Source organism: Topomyia yanbarensis, chromosome 3 (genome assembly GCF_030247195.1).
Source record: "Topomyia yanbarensis strain Yona2022 chromosome 3, ASM3024719v1, whole genome shotgun sequence".
NCBI classification, from domain to species: Eukaryota; Metazoa; Arthropoda; class Insecta; order Diptera; family Culicidae; genus Topomyia; species Topomyia yanbarensis.
Window position 1 is genome coordinate 98,067,761 of NC_080672.1, and position 24,400 is coordinate 98,092,160.

Genomic DNA, 24,400 nt, shown 5'->3' on the forward strand with positions numbered 1-24,400 from the left:
CAAGCAGCAACTGACCGGATGTCGGAAAGAATGTTCAACGGCGGAAGCTATTCGGATAGCAGTCAAGGGCCAAGAAATCCAAACAGAAGAGGAGGAAAACTCGATACTGCGGTGGGGTAATGATTAACTGGTGAGACACTGAAAATGGTGGAAATACAGACAATGGAGACCACCAACGCTGTATGACTAGAGTCAGCTAGCTCTCCACAAAACGGAGGTGATGCATGGCAGAAACAGCAAAGCACTTACTAAAAATGGTAAAGTTTGGTCGTAGGTTAAATTTGTTGGATTCTTCACTAAAATTAAAATAAAAAAGAATTCAACGCATACAGTTTATTGTCATAAGTTCCAGTTTATTTTAAAACATTGATTGACATTAAGGTTCAAGTTACCTTTTTTAAGCATGTGTTAGAATTGAACGCTTGGTAGTGTGCGTAGGAAAATTTGTGTTCAGCTTTGCCACCGGATTATCCATTTAAACCTTTTTAAAACTCTAAAAGAATAATATCAGTCGATTTATTAGATCATCACGATTCAATTCATGCAAAATACCTGCTGGAAAAACCATCGGCTTAGCTAAATGGTGCTTTTGAAAAAGTGGCTGTGGTTTTTTCATTGCGCAGTTGTGTTGCGTACCCCAGCTCGGTGTGGTAGTGTGATAAAAAATCACAGCCACTTTTTCAAAAGCACCATCCAGCTAAGCCGATGGTTTTTCCAGCAGGTATTTTGCATGAATTGAATCGTGATGATCTAATAAATCGACTGATATTCTTCTTTTAGAGTTTGGAAAAGGTTTAAATGGATAATCTGGTGGCAAAGCTGAACACAATTTTTCTTACGCATACTACCAAGCCTTGAGGTAACTTGAGCCTTAATTTCAAAATTTTCGGCAACCATTATTTATTATAAATTGCTTGGATAGTGTTTGAACGGCCAGCTTCACGGAAGCCACTCTGCATCCGAGTTCGGATTCATGGTCAAACGTTCCGTTCTGTTACCGCTGCTGATGTCCTCTTCCGCGCTGGAGCTTGCGTATTGATTGTAAAGCTGCAAAAAAAAAAGTTCGATAGGCTGTTAGTTTTAAACAACTTACTACAAGGTAAAGTGCATTAAATGTGGTGAAATTCTCCGGCCGAAAAGATTTATTGCCTAGGACAGGAATAAAGGGCAGGTTTTATAAGGAATTGTTTTAGCGGAGGTTTCGTGCAAAAGGAAATAATCTAATATCTTAAAGTAACCAATTACATGAACACAAAAGAAAAGCTGAGGCCGAGCGTCGTTTGAGAAACGCATTTATTGCGGGATGGTTAAAACAAATTAACCTTTTTGCCGGCATTCACGGCGTATTCGAACCCGTCGCCAATTTTTTCTCCGGCCTTGCGAAACACGTTTGCGATGTTTTTGGCTGAGAACGTGTCCGAATCGATGTGAATATTCCAACCGGCCTCTCCCTCCTTCGGACAGCCTGTTTGGTCGATGATGCTCAAATCGAACGGGTCCACCGAAGAGCTGGAAAGTCGATTGCGGATCTGGAAATGGACGAAATATGGTACGGATCAGTTAAAGTTTCGAGTCGCGACTGGGGGTTTCATGATTTTATTAACTCAGGATAATTATTTTGCTCCGATTCGTCGAAAAAATAAAATCAAGATTATTTCTCGACAAACATATGATTACGACTTAAAAGTCAACTGTCAAAATTCTCTTTGAAAGGAAATTCCGGACAATCCATTACTTGCCAATCACAGATGTTTGTAGTAAACAAAAGAGAAAACTTTTCTCTTTCATTAACTTCCGTGAACTGTATTCGACCAGTAACGATTTGTCCGGAATTCCCTTTCAAAGAGAGTTTTGACAGTTGGCTTTTAAGCCTTAAACATATGTTTGTCGAGATTTGTCTATATGTAAACAGTCATAGCAGTTCAGCTACACAATATGGTTTTCACGCGGTCAGATTAGTACTGTTGGCACTACAACCGAGGTTTTTTATCTGTCACCTACCGAATATAATTTCAAACATCAACCAGTTTATTTGGATTTCAATTGGAAATTGTCTGAATTTTTTTTTCAAAGTCGAAATAAATCATCCTCGGCAAATAACCATTTCAGGTGAAAATCCTCTACCCAACCAGCAAAGTAGCGAGCTATGTATCACGTCAAAATGTTGATAAAATATTCATGTCCAGTTTGATGTGGCCCCATCCATCGGTTTGCGTGAAAGTGTAAACACTTACAGCTCTCTGTTTGAGTTTATTCGCCTTTTTGATGATATTACGGTCTGACGCTTTCAAATCATGGCTTGAATGGGATGCATACTGAGGGGAATCCTTCAGTTGTACGTGTGTGTGGGATAAGGTGCACATCAGGAATGTATTTGCTCTGATCTACAGCTGGTGTTGGGAGGTAAATCAGAGTACATATTAGGTCTGTTCCAGTACCAGGAGAAACTGGAAGTACTCCGGGGAAAATCGTTCCTGTACTCTTTTCTTCTCTTTTTTCTTCTTCTGGTAGCAAACCGGAGTAAAAAGGAGCAAAGATTTTTTGCTCCTGTTTACTCCGGAGTGACTTCCGTGTACTGGAACAAACCTATTGTTGGTGTTTAGTCAGATCGGACTAAGAAGAAAAATCTCAAAGAGTGAGATAATGATAGCATTGGAGGTTTAAGAATTTTTCAGCTACATTTGATTTTACCAGATTTAGAAAATTATGACGTAAATAATGCAGTTATTCGAACTTTAAACACGTTTTTCTCGTTCCAATAAAATGTCAGCCCGGCTTAATTTAATGCCGACCATATACCTAATACTAAGAATTTCAATGAATGTTTCAATGGGTGTGTGTGGAGATTGACCCCGAAATATTTACATTATGCTTCTCAAGCCATGGAAAGTGTCACTTGTATAGACACAAACTTATTTAATGAAGGAAGCTAGTCAGTGCTAGAATATGAACGCGCTGGGAGTAGCTGTTGGGTCTGAAGCAGCCAATTTCGCCCGGATCTCTGATAATCAACGTCTGCAAACTGCCGAACGCAGGTTATCCGGCTATACGATGATGGCTTCTCTGGATAGCAAAACTCGAGCCATTCCTCTCCAGGAGCAATTCGAGATGAAGAGAAAGGACTGTCATACGGACCTGACATCGCAGACTGATCGTGACGCACAATTACGTCAAATTTGAAGTTTTTTACCCATTTTGGCCGTTACTAAAATAAATTTAGTTTACTTTTGAGCCTTATTATTAGTTTTGTGTTGCAAATCGATCCTGAGATAGCAGGCGGTACGCAGTTTTGGAATTCCATGCGCATCTAACCTTAGACAGAATGTCACTACAGTGGCGCAGTAAGAAATTTTTTCAGGGGGGGATATGAAATTTTTTTGTACACATGAAAAAATGTTCAAAAACATTGAGCAGGAAAAAGTTCAAAACCAACAACTCAGGGAACGGGTTTGGGTAGTCAAGGTAGGAAAGCTAGCTGTTGGTTGGTATTCCCCTACGAGAACAATCTGGGCGGCAAACTTCAGACTGTCTAATTTACTGAGCCCTTCAGTTCCCTTGTGCAATTCAGTACCACTTCCTCGTTGAGCTTCCGACTGGCTCGCGATCTACTCGGTCTAGTCCCCGACGATAGATCTAGCCTACTCCGACGAAAAGTTCCCCGGCGAGAGAAGTTCGAAAGCGAGCCAACCAGCCAGGTGCTGCGGTCAGTTCGACGATTCCGGTAGAGTAGGGTATCCGGTTTGCTGGAGCCCCGGCACGGCTGGTGGTGTATCGTCGCGATCTACACGGTCTCGTTCTCGGCGGTGAATTTGACTGTACGCTGACGGAGTGGTCCCAGACGAAAGAAGTTCTCCCGATACCGATTCTTATTTGGTTTCAGTACAACTTCTTGAGCCCTTTGGTTCCGTGATTGGTGCCATTTAGCACCGCAACTCCTTTAAGCCCTTTACTTCTCTTCTTGGGTCATTTAGCACTACTTCCTTGATGATCCATTCAGCTCCTCGACTTGTTCGCGAACAACTCGGTCTATTCCCCGACGATGGACCTGACCTACTCCGACAGAGAATTCCCCGGCGAGAGAAGTTCTCCCGAGAATGAGCTAATCAGCTAGGTACCGAGGTCAGTTCGGCGATTCTGGTGAAGCAGGTGGTGGTGTCCGGTGCACTGGTGCGCCGATGACCCGCGACTAGTGGTGTCTCGTCGCTGTCTACTCAGTCTAGTCCCCAGCGGTGAATCTAGCTTACGCTAACGAAGAGTTCCCTGGCGAAAAAAGTTCTCCCAATATCGATTCTTCTTTGGTTTTTCGCTATTTTTCTATCGGAACAACCGGTGGGGTGCCGTGGTCGGTCTGACGAATCCGCATGGAGCGTGACGTCCGGTTCGCTGGCGTTTCGACGACTCATACTCGCTGCTCTGTTGCAGTCTACTTGACTAGTCCTCGGCGGTGAATCTAGCTTATTCCTGCGGAGAATTCCCTGGCGATGATTGCTCTCCCGAAACCTTTGTTCGATGTCCATTCCGTTGTAAGACGGTCATGATCTACATCAGCGGTTCTCAACCTTTTTCGTACCACGGACTCCTTAGATATCACACTGGGTTGCTGCGGACCCCCATAGATAAACATCAATTTTGTATGCTATCAATATGTTATTTTCAATTTGTTAGGAAACATGACATGAAATTTCAATATGCACTCGGAAAATATATTGTTCTTCGCGGACTCCCAGCAATGACTTCGCGGCCCCCTAGGGGTCCGCGGACCCCAGGTTGAGAATCACTGATCTACATCATATCTCTGTTTACTGCGTTCCACGTCTTTACGTCGCTTGTCATTCTGTAGGCTACATTATCCGGGTTGATGTTCGGTCCTCCCGTTTTAAGTAGCTCCCTGCACGTCACTTCAAATACTCTCCTCAGACATGCAAAGACTTCAAACCTCGGACATTCAAAGACGCTCCGGTGTCTCCCCGACGTTCTCACACTCCAGGCACAGCGTTGACGTTGCGTATCCACACCGATAAAGATACTCCTTGAGCAGCCGTGGCTCGGTAGGAGCTGTTTCAGGTAGAAGGTCATCTCTCCGTGCTTTCTATTAACCCAGGCCGACAGGTTTGGATGAGCCGATAGGCCCACTTTCCTTTCTCCGTATTGTCCCATTCCTGCTGCCACGTCCTGTTCAGCTTTTCGCGGTTTCATTGTCTCCGTCACCGACACCTCCATTTCTTCAAGTGTGACACATCGTTCACGAAACCAACGATTTTCACTTTCCTGGGAAGCCGCAGTGTTAAGACCCCATCGTACATCCCGACAGGGCTTCACCCTGAGGAACGCATTGCTATTGCCCTTTTGTTCGTCTGGTACAGCAGTGCTCTACTCTGGAAGTAGCTCTTCAGGATCTGGCTCATTCTTTTATGCCACGCTGCGGCATTGGTCTATTCGAGGCTGGATGGCCCGGTGACTTCCCTGACTTTGGTAGCAACATCAGCTTCTGCACCTTCCTCATTTCGGGGATTACCATCATCTAAAGACTTCAGCAGTAGCATCCTGAACATGTCCGGATATGCCAGGATCGCAGCTTTCAGCGCCACGGCTGGTATTCTATCCGGACCGGGGGTTTTCTTTGATTTTAGTCACATCGACGCTTCTTTGAGCTCGTCGTTAGTCACTTTCCATTCGGCTGTGTTACCTCCTTCTCCTTCGCCGTACGGTGTCGGTGACCAGGTAGTTGAATCGTGATTCGGGAAGAGACCCTCAACGATTATCTTTAGCTTACCCGGGTATATTTCAGCTGGTGTCGACGGACCCTCGGCTTCGTCATGACGACTCATTACGCGTCCTCCAGGGATTGGCGTTTATTTCTCAGCACAGCTACTTATGGCAATTGGCTTGCTAAGCTTGATCTCCCGTTTTAAAGAGTCCCTATCTTCTCGAAAAGTCGCTTGCGCTGCTCTCTCACTCTCCGATCTTGCGCTCTGAGCCCGCCTTCTGGCTCTAAGACAAGCAGCGTGTAGCGTACTGAGCTACTCATTTTACCCGTAAGCTGCACGCCGTCTACTGCATGGCCCTAGTTTTCGTGACATTGTAACGTCACAAGCCGTCACAATCCTTGTTAGATCAGCCGCATCAACGTACTTGATTCTGTTGTTCGCTGAAGTAACTCAACAAAGAGGTTTTCGTTAAAGGCTTTCGTTTTTCACTTTAGCTTGCGGCCCGTCCTTCTTCGTGCTGCAGCAGAGTCCCATTGGCCGATGCGGTAGCGAATCGCCGGGTGGTCTTTATGGGGATACTTCTTTCACACTTTCCAGTCCATGTTCGCCGTCAGTCAAGGACTACAGAATGTGGCGAAATTTCTCTCGGTACCGATATCCGTTTCGTGAACCAATAAGCTCCTAGCTCCTCGCTTCGCCGCGATCTACTTGTTATAGTCCTCGGCGGTTGAGCTAGCCTCCACAACACAAGGTAGGTAGGTGTCGAGTCTGCAGCCAATTTTCACTACAAGGAAATATTTTCACAAGATAACTTTTGCAAATGAAACTTTGAGAATTTCATTTGAAATATTAGGCATATTTTTGTTTAACATATTCAATTTTTTTCAAAACTCTCCAAAATATTTCGTCAGGGTTTCGTCCCCAACCCCCGTAGTTTGCTGAAGACAAAAATAACTTCATCCTTCTTATATTTTAAGTTCAAAACCTAGCTAATCACACTCTTATTATTATATTGAAACTCACCTTATCAACGTAGATCTTGTCCAAATCTCTGGTTCTTGATAGAATGGTAGCACTCTGGCGATGACCAAACGGAATCTTCTGACAAGAGAATACGCCGGCGAAAGTGCTGTAATCGGTCATAAATACAATGAATTTAGCAGATCCTGCCACACCTACGATGAAAAAAACAACAATACAAAATATTAGTACCGTAAAACGGGGTATCTTTGATCACCGGGGTAAGTTTGATCGAATGAGACTTTTTTCAGTAACGTGCGATGATTCCCTCTAACAAAATCATCGAAACAAAATGCAAACCATATTCTAAACATGTTCAGCATCTACTGGCAACGATTATTTTATCATTTAATGTACCTTTTATGAACATTTTGATTTTCAAATTGAAAATGATACAACTTGCACGCATCGTTTCAATCGTTCAAACAATTCCTTGTATATTAATGAAATCAAAAAACTTCAACTGAACTAATCACTTTTTTAGAAACCGTAAATATTTTTGTCCAATAATTTATCTAAAAAATCTGAGATTTTTACTACTAACTTTTTAATATTTTAATCGATAAAACTCGGCCTACACCTCCAGGCAATTTTGTTTTCTTACGAGACGACATAATATCGGGCCATAAAATCGCCTGCAGATATGCAATTTACACAACATATGGAGCATTATTTCTTATTTCGATACACATATTTTGCTGATCAAAGTTACCCCGAAAAAAAAAACGAATGAAAATTTACAACAAATTTATTTAAATTTTATAGTAAAATGAAATAAATTAATAAATAATTTGGACGTTTCCAATCTATGGGTACCAGTACTTGTTTTTAAAATACGAACAGTTACGTCTACCTGATTTGAAGAAAGTTATTCGAAAAACTGTAAAAAAATTCATCAATGATCCCCCCGTTTTACGGTAGTTTACTACCTAAGGGTTGATTTCTTTGCCGTTAACTTTCAAACCGGAATTACCGGTGCGTTAAACCTGGTTTAAAATTTAAGCGAGAGTTAAAAAATTGGCATTAGGGAATTAGAGCAAAGCATGAACTGTGCAATCTTACAACCGTAAATTTCGCTGTCGTTTCAGAAAATGTATTTTAATATTTATTGAATTTAATGTAGACTTGAAGCTTAAAATTGCTTTAAACGACACTCTTGATCTACAAAATTGATTTTTTCTAATCGTCTTACCTGTATCTATTTTAAAGAAAACTTGATCAAATTATTGAGATAGCTGATTCTTTTAAACAAATTTTACTTTTAAATTTATCAAAACTATCATTACGTAATATGGTAAACATATTTCGAAGTTACAACTAAGGGACAGACAAATTTTCGCCTTGCATTGCGTTTTTATTAGTGCCCACCAGAACATCCCAAAAAACTCACTCAATGGAAACCGAACGGTCATCCGTGCCGGGATGTCCTTATCGGTCGCCGTCAGCTTTCCGGTGTAGCTGTATTCGTGTTTGATGGGCGCAATCGAGAGCGGGGCCTTCTGGGACACTTGCTCGATATCGTACTCGCCCGGTTCTTCGCCCTTGGTGATGTTGTAGATGACGCAGGTGGATGCGGTACCCGTTTTCTGGATCACATACCAAACCCCCAGGAACTGTTGACGGGAAACGGATGAAAGAGAGAGAAAAATACATAAATCAATTGTTTACTGTTTGATGTAGGTTCGATTGAAAGCAATCGAAGGGACGCCACGAAGCAAAAAATAATCGTTAACAGATCCGAAAATACTACTGTGAATAATAAATAATTCACTTCCGAAATTGCTCCATGCTCTCACACATCTAAAGTAAACATCAGCATTTTTTTGGGATCACTTTTCCATCGAGAGCAACAGGAGAATGATTCCCCAGTAGGTTTTCATGTACACGTATATGAATCGGGATCCACCACAGGACGGTGCCACATCACGTTTCACAAAAAAGAAACGCCCATTTATATCAATTTGTAGCGTTGAGAAGGAGCCTCGTTCAACGATAAAATGGCAGCAAGGTGTTCTGAAGCCGATGGCAGGACTAACCTTGTCCACCTTTGAATTTTAAATGTTCGCCATTGTTAAGGAATTTTTTTCCCCATCAGGGAATGTCTGAGGGACTCGCCTGTGTTATCTGCAATAGAGCTGTGGTGCAGTGCATATGCAACAGTTTACTGCGAAAAGCAATATTTTCCGGTGATGTGAGCAAATGTGAGCGAGTGTTTCAGAATGATGCAATCAGCATGCTATAGTTTTTTTTGCTATATGAACGTTTATTTTTATATTCTCTAACAGGATGCTGATGGATGCGGTAGTTCACGGAAGTGCATGTGGTGTGATCCTTATTCCATTGGGACGGAATTTCAAAGCTCCATGAGATAAAATAATTGATGGAGCTAAGAAACTAATTGAGGATCGTCCCGCTGCATTCGAGCATCATAAAGAGCAAAATCACAACTGAAAATTGCATGTTGCAGATCTGTACCGTTGATGATTCACTCCGTTTATAAGTTTGCACATCTGCCGGAGAACGATGGCAAACGACAGCCTGCTGGGAATATCAACTTGTCACGTCGCATTTGCAAACGTTACTCGGTACTAAATAAGGCAAATTGAATTTGCTTCATTTAGCCGAATGTTCCGATGTCGACGGGAAATCGCCGAACGGAATGGGAAACAGTCAACATCATTAGAACAGACAGAGCTGGAAACTGGGTGAGTGAGACTTTTTGAAAGACGAGCAGTAGCCAGCCAGCCAGCTCGCTCAAGTTTAGTTTCTTCGTCGAGTTTCTCCGGCATCGTCGGTAGCAGTGCGCCTTGGCGGTAGAGCATGTGAAACTATCAATTGAATCTGTGGGCAGGGAGCGGGGATGGAGGGGGATGTGCATTCCAAATACCAACTTCCGCCCGCCAGTCTTTATAACCTAGCCTGAATTGCGGTAAATTAAGCGACAAATGGTGTGGAAAAATGAATCCACAACTTTCTCGGGGTCTTGTCCTGGCTGGTGAGCATTCAGTAGCGTGACTTACGAATAGGTTGATTAAATGTTTTCGATTCAATTTCGTGTTAGCTAATGCAGTTCGTATTTGAGTTCTAGTAGCATATTATGCTATGTTCACACTACAAAGTTAAAACACGTCATATTAATTAGTCACGAGAAAAATGTCATCAAAATAGCGTTAAAACACGTTTTAACTCGTAGTGTGAACGTAGTATTACACATATACTAACATGTTTTAATAAAAACATAATTCAACGCACTTTAAGATTAATTTCACCATGTTTGCGATTGAAGATCAAATTGTATGACATAAAAACGGGAATGTCATGGGTCGCCTTGTGGAGGAAGAAAAAGCTCCCACAACTTTGGTGCAAGAACCATATTTCCATAGGGGCCATACACTAATTACGTTAGGCTTTTTTAGAGGTTTTCAACCTCCCCCTCCCGCCAGATAAGAGTTTGAAAGATTTTGGTAAACTCCCCCTCCCCCTACATAAGATCTTATCATGATTATCGTTATCGTAATTAAAAAATCGAATTGTTAATTCATCAAATAATAAGATAGCGAAAACGATATGTATAGAATTATTACAAGAAAACTTATGACAAAATTTGACTGTAATCATCTGCAGAATTTTAATTGCATGCCAATCTCGTCCAGTAGAAAGAATAACTGTTGTCAGATATTCAGTAACTCCAATTTGGTCCACATGATCTGCTTTACTATATTCCACTTTTTTTGTTGGAGACGAACCACTGCGACCAGTATTTAGATTTATTTGCTATATTCCACTTCCTTTGAATCTATTTTCTTGTAATGTACAATTTAAAAGAGTTTATAACCTCTTCTAGCATGAATTTATTTTGTAGGGTTGCCACCTCTGGAGAGGCTTTGACCCGGAGATTTTCACTGATCTGGGGAGTGATGGATTTTGAGTGGAACGAGACAAAAATTGGAATCAAAGTGATTGCTAGACATTTTAAAGCACTTTAATCGCTTTTTATTACCACGTTAAAGCAAAACTGTAAATTTTTCACGCTTGAGAACCGTTTTATCGGTTAATTGTGGTGTAGTATTTCACTTCCCCGACTAAGTGCCAAGAATACAAAAGCACCAGCTACTCTCACTGTGGAGGTCGAACGAGCAATGTTCTCCTCGACAACTAACAGGAGAAGGAGAGCAAAGGAGGCAGAGCTGCGACATCACACTATGTGGTGTCGGTTATTCGTCACCAACAAATTTTAATTTCGCAACAAAGGGGCAAAACTCACCTCCCTAGCCCAGTTAAGGATCGCTGCTGGAGTAGCAACAACACCGCAAGAACTCGTTTGATGTTGACCTAGTCAGTTCGATTAGAACAAATCTGCCAGACCTTAGTGCAGCTGGTGATAAGCACTACTAAGAGTGAAATGATTTGGTAAAATTGCAGTAAAATAACTTTTTTACATCATTTTCAGCAACTTAGTGGAATGCAACATTTCAATTGTAGCACATAGTGAAATATTACTTTCCTTAACCCTCATGAAGTCGCGCATATGGCTTACCGAACGAGAGGCCGCTGGTCCCCTAAGACGATTTCGCTAGATTTTCAGAGCAGCGTGCACTCAGTGCACTAGCACGACTTCCGGAAGGTTAATTTGTAGTAAATTTTATTTGTTTTTCATTTTCATTGCTTTGTGAAAGAAATTAGCAATGTTTGGTGAACTCTTCGCCACCTTGAAACGAAGGGTTAGTCGGGAAAAATAAATCTGAACCAGAGTAATAGTTAATTTAGACTTTTTAAATATTTTGTAAAGAATCAATTAATCCAAAAAAAATTGAACCTATGCTTCTTCCCACCAAACCCGGAGAAATTGATGTAAAACCTGGAGACCTGGAGATCTGGAAATATTCGACATTCAAGATCTTTGACAATCGCATGTTAGAACATATTCCAGATACCTACCTTGCGGGTTTGAATCGAACGTTTGCAAAGGACAAAGTCGGTCTAACAACACGAAGGGTATCAACACTTCTTAACTTGTAAGGCATATTGTGACTCCAGTTTCCGAACAGAAGCCAAAAAATTACTCATATTGTTTGATATACAAGGATTATGAAAATAGTTCCCTTTTCTTATTAAAAAGAATATTTTCCCTGTGGATTTAATTTTTTAAACTTGTTTTATGATATTACGTAAGAAAGGACAAACCCTCCCTCCCCTTCAGATACGAATTTGTAAGATATTTTGAAACTCCCCCTCCCCCTCCCCCATATGCCCTTACGTAATTAGTGTATGGCGGTAGAGGTAGAGGAATCTTCTATTTTGAAAAACTACTTAACTACTTCGTAGTGTTCAACAACAATGGAATAATATATAGACGTGAAATGCTTCGTGGCTGTGTAGTAGACTGCCCAGAGAAAAAAGGAATATTTGGAAACTGAATCGGTCCACTGAATCGGGGTTGATTTGCAGTCCTACTGGGAGCATTTGTTCCAAATTTGAGCCAAATCGAACAAGTTTAGCAACCGGACCAATGTATTTGAAGTTTGCATAGGATTTTTCAGCCAATTTACATGGAGAAAGTCCACTAGCTCGCATTTGCACCGTTGGGTGGCACTGTATGCATCAGTTGGTTCTACATACATCTAAGTGCAGTAGGGTGGCACTTGCAGGGTTATTACGGAAGATGACAAGAAAATGCGCCAAATCCGCGCGAGATTTTGCGCAGTTCTCAAAACCAGCGATGCCAACCTTCCAGTTTAAACTGGATTCTTCCACTTTTTTTTACTCGATCCAGTCAAACAGACAAATGTGTAAATCGTCCAGTTTTTTAAATATTGTCCAGTTTTATCCAGTTTTTTTCCCAGAGGTGTGCGCCAAAATTATTTCCTCACTATTTGCATTACAATAGTAGTTTACTATATAAACTAGTAATAAATAATAAAATAAAATAAATGAAATTGTGAAGAGTACAATCTCTCTAGGGAACAAGGGAAATTGTTTTTCAGTAACCATATTTTGCTGCACCCTGTCGAAATTCAATACACATTAGAAATTGATATGCTATGGAGTGCAAGATTAGCAGATATTGTTAATTAAAATGAAGTTTGTTTTTTTAGTCTGTTAATTACACATGGCATAGTGCGTTAGTTTGAAGGTACCAATTTTTTCGTTTAACATTTCAAATTTCTTAAAACTTATAATGTGGAATTATCTAAAAGTTATATTTAAATAGTAGCGATCGCTTTTATACTATCTTAAACTAGAAATTCGCTGCTATATGAGAATTGTTTTCTTATTTTGTCTAATAGCTGAACGTTTTCATATTGAATGTTTGTCTTCATATTTGAGAATCCTGTTTTATTAAAAATAGATCCATTTTATTTTAAAATACTTTGCATCCCTAAACTACATTCCCTTTTGCAAGGATAAATTTGGTTATTCGGGCATCCAGTTTTTTCCAGTCTTTTTTAAAGAGAGGTTCCAGTTTTTTTGAAAATAAAGTTGGCAACGCTGCTCAAAACAAATAGATTCACATTCCTACAAATCTTCAAAAAATGCAACGTGTTTTAATCCGAAAAGTATAGGAAACTTACCATGTATTGTCCACCGTCTTTTATTAATAGGCTAAACAAATCGTGGCTTGGTACTTAAAAATATTCATAGCTTGCAGAGTTATTTTGAAATATTACAACGCAAAATATTTTCGACACAATGTTATAATTGTTTTATTAATGAATGTAATTTAGATAGAATCTGACACCCGTTTGATTTTGATATGTCGTGATTGAGCATGCAAACCACATTCGTTCCAAAAAGCGATTCGTCATAATGCAGAAAAAAGCTGATTAACAAAGATAATATGCACAGCAATATATGGGCGATGAAAATTCTGATTGCCTTCTTCATATCGCACCATCTGACCGTGCATCCACATGCTTCTCGTTCGACTAGCGAACGATGAATGAAGCACAAAAATGCATGCATGAGACTTATATAACTTCCCAATTTTCGATTAGGTCTCTTAGGTGCACCATATTCAGGGCCGGCGTTACACTTTTAGTCCGGGTGGGTAGTAAGATAAGCATAGGGTGAGGGGTTTATTACTAGGACTTTGTCAGATTTGCAATTCACACGCTTGCATTACATTTACATAAAATGTGTTTGTGCAAACGGAATCATGGTACTTCGAGAATTTCAAACGCACTTATTTGTGCCCGAAACACATGTGTGCAGATTTTCCATTAATTAATTCAATGCTTCGAGTGGGTAATTACCGGAATGTTTCGAGTAGGATCTGCCAGAACTAACAAATACCGGTTTTTTCGCATCTCTTTCGGAATTTTTTGCGCTACCCATAGAAGTCATACATACTTCGAAATTTAATACAAAATTGCTGACTATTTTTCCAAGTGATTGGTGCAAATATAATATGATTCCGTTCAGTACAATGAAAGTTACTAACGTTCAAAAACGTTTCCTCCAATATTTTCTTGATTTCTAAAAGGGGCCTATATATTAAAAGGACAACTTATTTTAGTCACGATAAAAGAATATGGAAAAACTTAGATCAGAGTCCCCAAAAGTTACTAGTAATTATTGCATTCTTTTTAATAAATGCATGCTTCTTGTTTGGGCCTAGGGATGGCCCTAAACAGTTCTTGTGAAGTCAGTTGACTGCAGCTGTTTTGATTGCGCAGGAATTCGTACACATCAAACACATAGTCAACATAAACCAACTTCCACCTATGGGTGGTTTAGAGGTTGTAACTCAAGTTGTTGTGCTCCGATCTTGATGAAATTTTGAGATTTTTTATAATATGTATGGAACCGTATATCGCCAATTGCGGTTGAAGATCATTCGGATTTAATTAGCCTAATAAAGCATGCTAATCGCTGTACTTTGCGGTGGATCCGTCTTCGAGAAGGTTGCAAATATCGAGCAATTAAGTAACCTATTCAACGTCTCGAGCATTAAACAGTGGCCTGAATCCAGGCTGCTCGATCAGGTGCTGATGAAACTCGATGGGTGTGTTTTGATTGATCCTATGCCATAACCGATTTCAAACAAATCAAATTTTTCGCCAATTAGATCACGAAAAATTTATGATTTGCCAAGGGATCTGTTCCTGTGGAAAGAAAACCAGCGTTTTCGTGACATATAACACCTCGAGATCGGAAGTCAAGGAAGTCCTCAATAAACGGATGTTAACCTTCATTAAGTCCCATATGGATCGTTATGTTTGGACAAACTTACCCAGCTGCATTACAGCAAGGGTGTGCTACAATGATATAACTATGGAGTCCAGTTCACCCCAAAAGTAAAGTATTGGACGATAATGAAGCGCAATCTCCAGCAACATTAGTCGAATGATGAATTGGTCGAGTCCGCAGGCCAAGACCGTGACTGCAGAAGATGATCGCCGAATGAATAGCGACAGTAACATAAAATCACGTGAATTTGTTCAAAATAACGACGAATGGTTTTGTTTCAGTTGTTTATGTGAAATAAATTATTCCCTATTTGCTTCGCCCTTAGAAAATTATTCGAAAGAAAGCTTAGGCAAATACATGCATTTGAAAATGCACCATTTCTAAGAATCTAGACTTCATTGTCTGGTTGGCATGAAAATCGAGGTCTTTCAGCTACAGTAGCAGATTCCCTGCCAGATCAACAATTTACCGGCAACATTATCCGCAAAAACCAACTTGTATTTTTTGGAAAGATCCCAGCAACCCCTAGCAATATAAAACTTCTATTCGAAATCCAATTAGATACACGTTTCATCGTCCATAAGGATGCAGCCGTTTGATTTGGTCAGCCCCTGAGCATACAGCTTTCCAACCCGCATTTTTGCCGTACTGCTTTGCTTTACGATCCGGTTCTGAAATTTTCCCGAACGCGCATATTTCGAACTGTGCAGTGCGGAGTTTGTTGAACCCCACAGTGTCGTAACTATATCAAATCCATGGCCAAAATTATTTCACATGTTTTAAGCTGTTTTATACGATAACATGTGATGAAAAATGGTTTTTAATGGTTTTAGACAATTTATGACCAAAATATGAAAATATTAAACCTCCTTGCAGTGTGATGCAGAGCCGAAAATAAACGAATTCCACGAGCATTTTTGAATGTAAACGTGTTTTTAGAGTATTCTATCAGTTTGAGGAAATCTCGCATTGAGATTTAGTCTGTTTCAACTGTTTTCATAAATTAAAACATTTTGTTTCAAGTTCAAATGTTTATTTTGCTTTTCTGGTTTTCTCATAGTAGAAAAAAATATTAAATATAAAAAGTTTTTGTAAATTCGGTAATAGAAATCTACCCAAGTGATTATCGTATTCAATCTGGATTATTCACGTTAACACTTGCAATCCGGAGATAAGGAACTGGAATGAAAAGATTACATAATTTATTTGATGCTTCGCTTACGTTTCCAGGGCAACTTGTGTGCGTTACGTTTCATATAGCAAAGTTAGTGGAAGTTATATTTTACACACTTTTATATGGCTATCGTGGTCATAATAGCTCAATTTGGTTAATGGACGCAATTTAATAAAAAATAATATGGGGGACTAAATCAAATCATTCTTGTCATATAAGCTTGAGCTTGAGCTTGTGTGACCGGCCGCTACTTCGTTATCGATCTGGACTAGCTGAAGTTGCACAGGGAATAAGTATATAATTATGCTTGGGAGTAGCGAAACATCCTTCAATGTACAACTTCTGGAAATCCCAAATTGTTTATTGATCAATACCGGCGCCGGTCAGGCCCTAACGTAGATCGCGGGAGGAAAGTGTAGGAATGGTTAGTCCGATACTTGCATTTTCTAGAGGCCGCACTACTGCGCACTCCACAAGTATATTAGGAGAAAATTTGTTAGTAAGTATAGAAGTTGGATACTACTTCTTCTTTACCGACGCCATAGAGGTGGCTTCACTTCTGGACTAGATATCGATCCATCAACTCATGAGCCGGGGACCAACCGCTTTACTTCCCTTCCGAAGAAAGACGTCACCACAGATTTTTTCACCTCAGAAAAATCTCAATGACCTTGGCTGGAATTGAACCCGGGCCAACTGGAATGAGTGGCGGTCATGCTTACCTTGTATTCTCTTCAAATTAAGCAAAAGCACGACATTTTCAAACAGCTGTAAAAAACCGAATGGGATTAATTGGGAATGTTTTCTTCGTGGAACAGTGAGAGGACACTCCAAATAATCTTCCCCTTTTAACAGATTTACCCGACATTGCCCCACAAGGTACTTTTTTTACTAACGAATATGTGGACAATGGATACAAGTTAGCACTTTTATAAAACCTACCCAAAAATGACAAAGAAAAGCTAAAATTGACCCCAATTGATTGTAGTTGCTGGAATTTGCTATGAATAGCACGATTTTGATTAATATATTGACTTTGGGTAATTAGTTTTTAAGCAATCTGAAAAACTGATGGATAATGGCTTTCAAGCTAATAAAATGTGTAAAAAAATCACTGATTTCAAATAATTGCATACAAAAATTATCAAACGAAAACGCTTTTCTTTTTAAGCAAAACGTTAGAGTATGTTTCGAAGAACAATTTAAGCTGAAAATATGGACAAATAAACAAAAACAATATTTTTTCTATTTTAGCCAGCATTTGAAGCTAGTTACGCCTCTGTGCGACGCCTTGATTACACCTTCCGGGAAACAGACGTTCCTTGAAATGTTTCAGAACTGCACAGACGGTGGTATTTTGCTATTTTCAATCCCCGTGCGATCCTCGTACTCGACCCTGTCGTGATTTCATTACTTCTGGCTTTTGGACAGATCGAATTTGCTCCTTTTTCCATCGCGTGGCAACTCGAGTAAACACCAACCTTGTCAAAAAGTTTTGCACGGGATTTCATCTTTTTGAACGGATTGCTGTCAAAAGCTTCTATAACCGACCACTAGGATCACTTCCCTGGTTAAAAAACAGCGGACCGATTTGAAATATCCAGAGCTTTATAGTTGAACCGAAATGAACAGACAACGCAGAACATTGTATGCACAAATATATTGCCATTCGTATTTCAACATTTTCAAATGAAACTTCGAAAATCATAGCTGGAACCGTATTCATATTATTTGTAATCACCTTAAATATTTACAAAGCGGCATAACGGAGTCTCAGCTTAAGTTTCATAACCATAACTCGTTTCCCGGAGGGATCCGCGAAAATCGCGAAATCCGCGCGACTGTGGCAACCCTGCACTTGAATTGTACTGTATTGTTTATTGGGACTTTAACCTCGATGGGTCATTCACCCTCAGGGTGGCAGTTGTAAAAAACGAATCAAGGTATAAAAAAATTGGACAAAATTTGAGCGAAATTGGAGCATTTTGATTCGTGTCCCAAAGTACGTTTTATATGAAGAATACATGTATTTTTCCATGTAATCGAAACATTTTGAAATTTGGTGGAGCACGCTATGAAAGGTTTCGAACGCTAAATTTCCGGATTATTTAAAAAAATTAAAAAAAATGCACAATTTCCGGGTTTCCTTAATTTATCTTCTTTTCTTCATTCATATATTTTTTTTGAAACCTATTATGGTGTGCTTAAACTCTACCAAGTTTCAAAATCGATCGATTACGTTGGAAAAAGTTATGTATTTTCATATGAAACGCATGAAAAAATATTTATATGTATTTCACATATAAAACTCCCATTGCTTTGGAACAAGTGTTAAAATACTTTCGTTCAAATTTCGCCCAATTTTTTTGATACCTTGATTCATATTTTGATCGGCGATGGGCAAAATTCCAACATCGCATAAATAACTGCCACCCTAAACTACAGGGAGCTAAACCTTAAGAATCTGTTATTGTTCCTAGCACAGTGTAGTGAAGAGCTATAGGGTTTATCAGTAGGGTTTCTTATTCCTTGGGAATGAAGAATCCAGCCTGTTTAATCTTTTGAGTTCTGTGTGTGTTATTTTCCAAATCCCTACTCTTTTCGTTCTCCTCCTTTTTCTTTCCCATCAAGAAAGTCAATAACATGGAGAACGTGCCAATCGAGCCAATATATTCTGATTTCTCACGCCTTAAGTGCAATCAAGCATCGAATTGTGACCGTTTTTAACAACTGCGGTTCAAAGTCATTTGGGAAATAGAGGCTGATCTCACCATTTGAGCCAATGCGTTGAATAAAGAAAGATTACGGTCAAATGACCTTTGGTCAAATAATGGCTTTCGGCCAAATAATGGATCAAATAATGGCTTTCGGTCAAATAATGGCTTTCGGTCAAATAATGGCTTTCGGTCAAATAATGGCTGACGGCCGAATAATAGCTTTCGGCCAAATAATGACTTTCGGCCAAATAATGACTTTCGGCCAAATAATGGCTTCCGACTAAATGATGTTTTTCGGTCAAATAATGGCTTTCGGCCAAATGATGTTTTACGGTCAAATAATGGCTTTCGGTCAAATAATAGTTTTTGGTCAAATAATGACTTTCGGCCAAATAATAGCTTTCGGCCAAATAATGGCTTTTGGTCAAATAATCGCTTTCGGTCAAATAATGGCTTTCGGTCAAATAATGGTTTTCGGCTAAATAATGGCTTTCGGCCAAATAATGGTTTCCGGCCAAATAATGGCATTCGATCAAATAATGGCTTTCGGTCAAATAATGGCTTTCGGTCAATTAATGGCTTTCGGTCAAATAATGGCCTTCGGTCAAATAATGGCTTTCGGTTAAATAATGGCTTTCGGCCAAATAATGGCTTCCGGCTAAATAACGGGTTTCGGCCAAATAATGGGTTTCGGCCAAATAATGGATTTCGGTCAAATAATGGCTTTCGGTCAAATAAAGGCTTTCGGTCAATTAATGGCTTTCGGTCAAATAATGGCCTTCGGTCAAATAATGGCTTTCGGTCAAATAATAGCTTTCGGTTAAATAATGGCTTTCGGCCAAATAATGGCTTCCGGCCAAATAATGGGTTTCGGCCAAATAATGGATTTCGGTCAAATAATGGCTTTCGGTCAAATAATGGCTTTCGGTCAATTAATGGCTTTCGGTCAAATAATGGCCTTCGGTCAAATAATGGCCTTCAGTCAAATAATGGCTTTCGGTCAAATAATGGATTTTGGTAAAATAATGGTGTTCGGTCAAATAATGGCTTTCGGTCAAATAATGGCTTTCGGTCAAATAATGGCTTTCGGTCAAATAATGGTACTTAGACTGCTAGGACCGATGGTAGGAACTTACGGGCGTGACCGATTCGTGATTGCGTGATCAAGGCGTTTGTGAGTTCACGTTTGAGACCGAGTTTCTACGTTTATAAGTGCTAAAACGTTTACTTAGTCCCTGGGACGTTTTCATGTTTTGTGGAATCTCGTGTTTGTGTGTGCGAGAATGTTAGCGAAGGAGTATTTTAAATTCTGTATTTTACCGGACGCGTTCATTAATTGTAGGTATTAAAATGATCATTTGATCCCAAAAGCATTTTTAATGGAGAATTTTTGTTGTTGAAATTTTTCTCCACTAAGGAGAAATATAATATAGTGCATATTGCATTGACTTGCTAAGTCAAACCATGTTTCGATTTCATTAATTCTCATCAGCTTAATCAGAACTCAGAAACACAAATAGTGTTCTCGTTTAGAAGCCATCGTCAATCCGGCGCTAGCTTAGTCCTGTCACCAAGTTATTGTCGAATTCTGATGAGACGAAGTCGAAACGCAAATTCCATAACTAATTCAGCATGTTTAGGTAGCGAGCGTAGTTTTGCATGGATGGTCGCAATTGCTTGCTCGAGTTTGTGACCAGGGCTGTTTTATCGCGCAGCACTCGAGCGTTTGTATATTAACGTGTTTCATCACGTTGGCATGTATATCATATGTATAACATCATTTGTATACCCGTGTAAGGGCTTACATATTCGTGTTCAATATTTGCGCGAACCGTGTATTTGAATTTACGGTTGATCTAGAAGGGAGTGAGTCCTCCGATATCACTAAAGTATTTAGCCTTGGCTCTCTTAAACGTCTAGTGTAAATGAGTTTGTTTTTTTATTTTAATCAAGGTTGAACGCATGGACCTAGGCTGCTAGAACCGAAGATAAAGGCTTGCGGGCGTGATGTTAGCGTGGGAACGAGCGTTGGTATAAGCGCACTTGAGAGTTTATAAATTTGTACATATTGACTTGATCGCTGAGGCGTTTATATGTATTGAAGAGTTTAGGTGTACCTGTGTGAAGATGATTTAGATTACATAATTGCATGCGTAACTAGAGTTGTATTATCGCGAACGCAACGAACGATTCTATGTTAACGTGTTTGATCGCGTGCCGTTTTTATATCGCGTAGGCTAGCGTGTTTACAACTTCGCGGGTTTGAATTCGTTTATATAATGTTTAATTTTGAGCGTATGGTTCAAATGAAGAAAGCAAGTAATCTTACCCATTTTACTGGCGCATCTACAACTATGGCGCCCTGAGACTTGCTGTGTAGTGTATATAAGTTCCTTATTTTAGAGTGTGAGCTCCCGGACGAGTATGTTTTACGATCTGGCGAGCGTGGTTTGTATGTTGGCTCATGAGTTCGTGTTTATATATTCGTAAATGCAACCACGTTGACTTAAACGCCAGGACGTTTATACGATTGCGAGATCGTGGAAGTAGGTATGCGTGAATGGCCACTAGGGTGGGACAAAAATTAGATTCCTGCCCCGAGTAACTTTTTAGGTACAATTTGGGTCCTAGAACAACTGTGCAAATTCTGAGCTCGATCCCTGAAACTACATTTTTGCGCCCACTGTTTAAAGTTTACATGTGACATTGTATGGGAAAATTAACACAAAATAAATCCTCCAGGAGTCTCTCATTGCCTCCTAAAAATAAATCGTTATGTGGCTTTTATAGGTAATTTAACAAAGAAACAAAGTCTCAAAGACTACGAAACGATTTGAGGCTTGAAAAAAAGTTATTAAGCAGAAACCGATTGATGCTCTAACGATTGATCTTCTCTTAATGTGCCTAAATCAATTATCGGAACCGTTTGGCCACTTCAAAAGAGTTTTGAAGCTTCTTTTGTACATAATGAGAGTAAGTTAAAATTTTTGTATATAATTCTACCGTCAGCGGCAGTGATGCTATAAAAATTGAAATTTTCATCGAACTTCAGGGCATCAATCGATTTTTGCTCATTAACTTTTTCCACAAGCATCATATCGTTTCACGGTCTTCAAGACCTAACTTTCTTGACAAATTTCCTATAACAATATGACATCTATTTAGTTTTAGGAGATAACGGGCGACTCTTGAAAGAATTATTTTGCAAAAGTCGATTTTCCCATACGAAATCTTATGTAAACTTTAAACCGTGGGCGCAAAATATAGTTTCACCGATCGAGCTTCAAATTTGCATAGTCGTTCTGGCACCTAGATGGGACCCAAAAAGTTACTCGGAGCGAAATTTTATTTCTTTCATATAACCGTGTCCCCCTCTAATGGGCACGTTTTGTGACCAGATTTGTATTATCGCGAAAGACTTGAGCGTCCGTATGATATTGTGCGTGTTATTTTATTGGCATTTTTCTTATTTTCCAATTTGCAATCCATGTGGAGATTTATGAAAAAACTAATATAAATGGTTAGTATTTAATGCACTAAGTTTATTCAAACGGATACATGTATTATTGCTTGAAGATGTTTGCCTTACCGTCAATCCAGTCAAACTGTAACTGTACACAAAATCTAATTAAGCCATTCAATTCAGTACTCAAATGAAACCATCAATATTCATTTACTTGACAAAAATCAATAGTTCATTAAAACTGATCTTGATAAAACCAAATGGAAAACACACAATTTTCCTTTTAATCTTCGAAAAACAATATGCGGACTCAGCACACTCAAGTTTCTTTTTGTCGAATAATGTTATCCAAATTCAAACGTTATTTACAATTCATAATTTGGTTGGTAATTTAGTAAACTGTGACTGTTTTCCAGTACATTTTCACCAGAAATACATACAGATACCAATTTTATGTTCTTGGTGAGAAAGGTTAGGGTTAACCGAGCTCGTTTGCACATTGTCAATTGCATTGAAAAATAAAACAAATTGTATAAACCGGTTACATCACATACTTAATGATTCACTATGCTATATTTCTCCTTAATGGAGAAAAATTTCCGTGGAAACAAATTGGTCGGACCGTCATACCGGACTAAGTCGCAAAACATAAAAAAATGAGATAATGACAACACTGGATAAAGAGTTTTTTCAGCTACATTCAACTTTTGCCAGAATTGAAATATGTAACCATAAAATAGAATTATGGCAAAATATATTCCAATTATAACGTAGAGGATGCTGCGATTTAAACTTTAAACCCGTCTTTCTCTAAATCAATATTTTGTCACTTAGTCCGGTCTGACTTAACACCGACCAATTGTTCTCCACTAAGGAAAAAATGTTCAAAGCCGCATTCGCGCGTTAAGAGCACAAAACCTATAACTAAACTAGTTAACAATTTGCGTTTCGGCTTCGTCTCATCAGAATCCGACACTAACTTAGTGACAGGAGGTCTTTTTTGAGATGACGCAAACTGTATAACTAATTTGTTTATCGATTGTTTGGATGAATTGACTTCAGATACAAAATTTGGAACAGGAATCAGACATCAGAATGAATTCGCTCGATTGGCACGTTTCCTATGTTATTTGGAGGTTGGCGCTTAAGAACAGAAAATCGTCGAAATAATTTCAAGATTTTCCGATAACAATATCCGCATCTTTTGTTGCTGTATCAGACACTCACACACATAAAATAATCTGTTGCTGACAGCTTTCCCACACAACCGGCGATGGATCTGATGCCCGTGCACAAACGAATCAAAATCCATTGTTTCTGTACACTGAGCACCGACTGCTGCATCGGAGCGCAACTTGGACGGTTACGATCGTAAAAAGAAGCTTTTATTTATCACCACCCATCATCATGACAATAGCACCGGCCACCGGCAATCCCTTCCCAGCGCGTCGCTGGTCCTGTAAAGTTTTCCTTCTTTATTACTGAGTTGGAAAAACACTTCTATTTCAATTCGGCCAGGTCATGGCTTTACTCTTCTCTGTTGCTCCCTCGACCGTGGTGGCGCGGTCCATTAAGGGATGCTGAGCGCTCGTTTTACGGCCGGCAGTCGGCACTGATGGCGTGTACATCAGTAGCGCATGCGAAAGCGATGCAGTGAATGTTTTACTGTGCGAATCGGCGGTCGGTAATTCAATTTTGACACTTTACTGCAGCTTGATGTTTGCATCGGAAGGAACCTGCAATGTGTTGTCGGAACGCAAAAAAAATATTTCACGATACGTCAGAATCGGAGGGGGAGTTTGGTATGGCGCGTGTTATGTGTGATGCTTGCTTGACAGTCAACCCTCTGCATAGTTTTACATTGGTCACCATCTGTTTATCTAATCAACTTGCATTCGTAGCTCCAAATCTCTGCTGCGACCAGTTTTGCAGTAAAAATTCGCTAGTTCAGAAAACCTTAACCGCAATATCTTCCGTTGCTGCCGTTAGTCCCGGGCCACTGAACCGGGAACTGAGCTCTAAAAGCCTAGCGATAATTTGCAAGAGGGTACTGACTAAAGTAAAATTTATATGCATGAGAATATTTCACTTTCAATTCCAGCCGGGTATGACGCAGCGGAATAACCAT

General features: G+C 39.6%; 1 protein-coding gene across 7 annotated transcripts in view; it reads right to left on the reverse strand.

Moving 5' to 3' along the window:
* Positions 1-318: 318 nt before the first annotated feature.
* LOC131694214 (apolipoprotein D-like) overlaps positions 319-24,400 on the reverse strand; it is a 43,805-nt gene continuing 19,723 nt past the window's right edge. For 6 of the 7 annotated variants that reach the window (XM_058982725.1, XM_058982722.1, XM_058982727.1 and 3 more), the window contains 4 exons: positions 8,119-8,341; positions 6,732-6,883; positions 1,323-1,529; positions 319-1,047 (listed from right to left, as the gene is read on the reverse strand). In XM_058982725.1, the coding sequence (XP_058838708.1) occupies positions 940-1,047; positions 1,323-1,529; positions 6,732-6,883; positions 8,119-8,341 (690 nt within the window). In that variant the 3' untranslated portion in view covers positions 319-939. Of the gene's footprint in view, positions 1,048-1,245; positions 1,530-6,731; positions 6,884-8,118; positions 8,342-24,400 lie in introns of all 7 variants that reach the window. The other variant, XR_009306444.1, reaches the window with a different exon arrangement.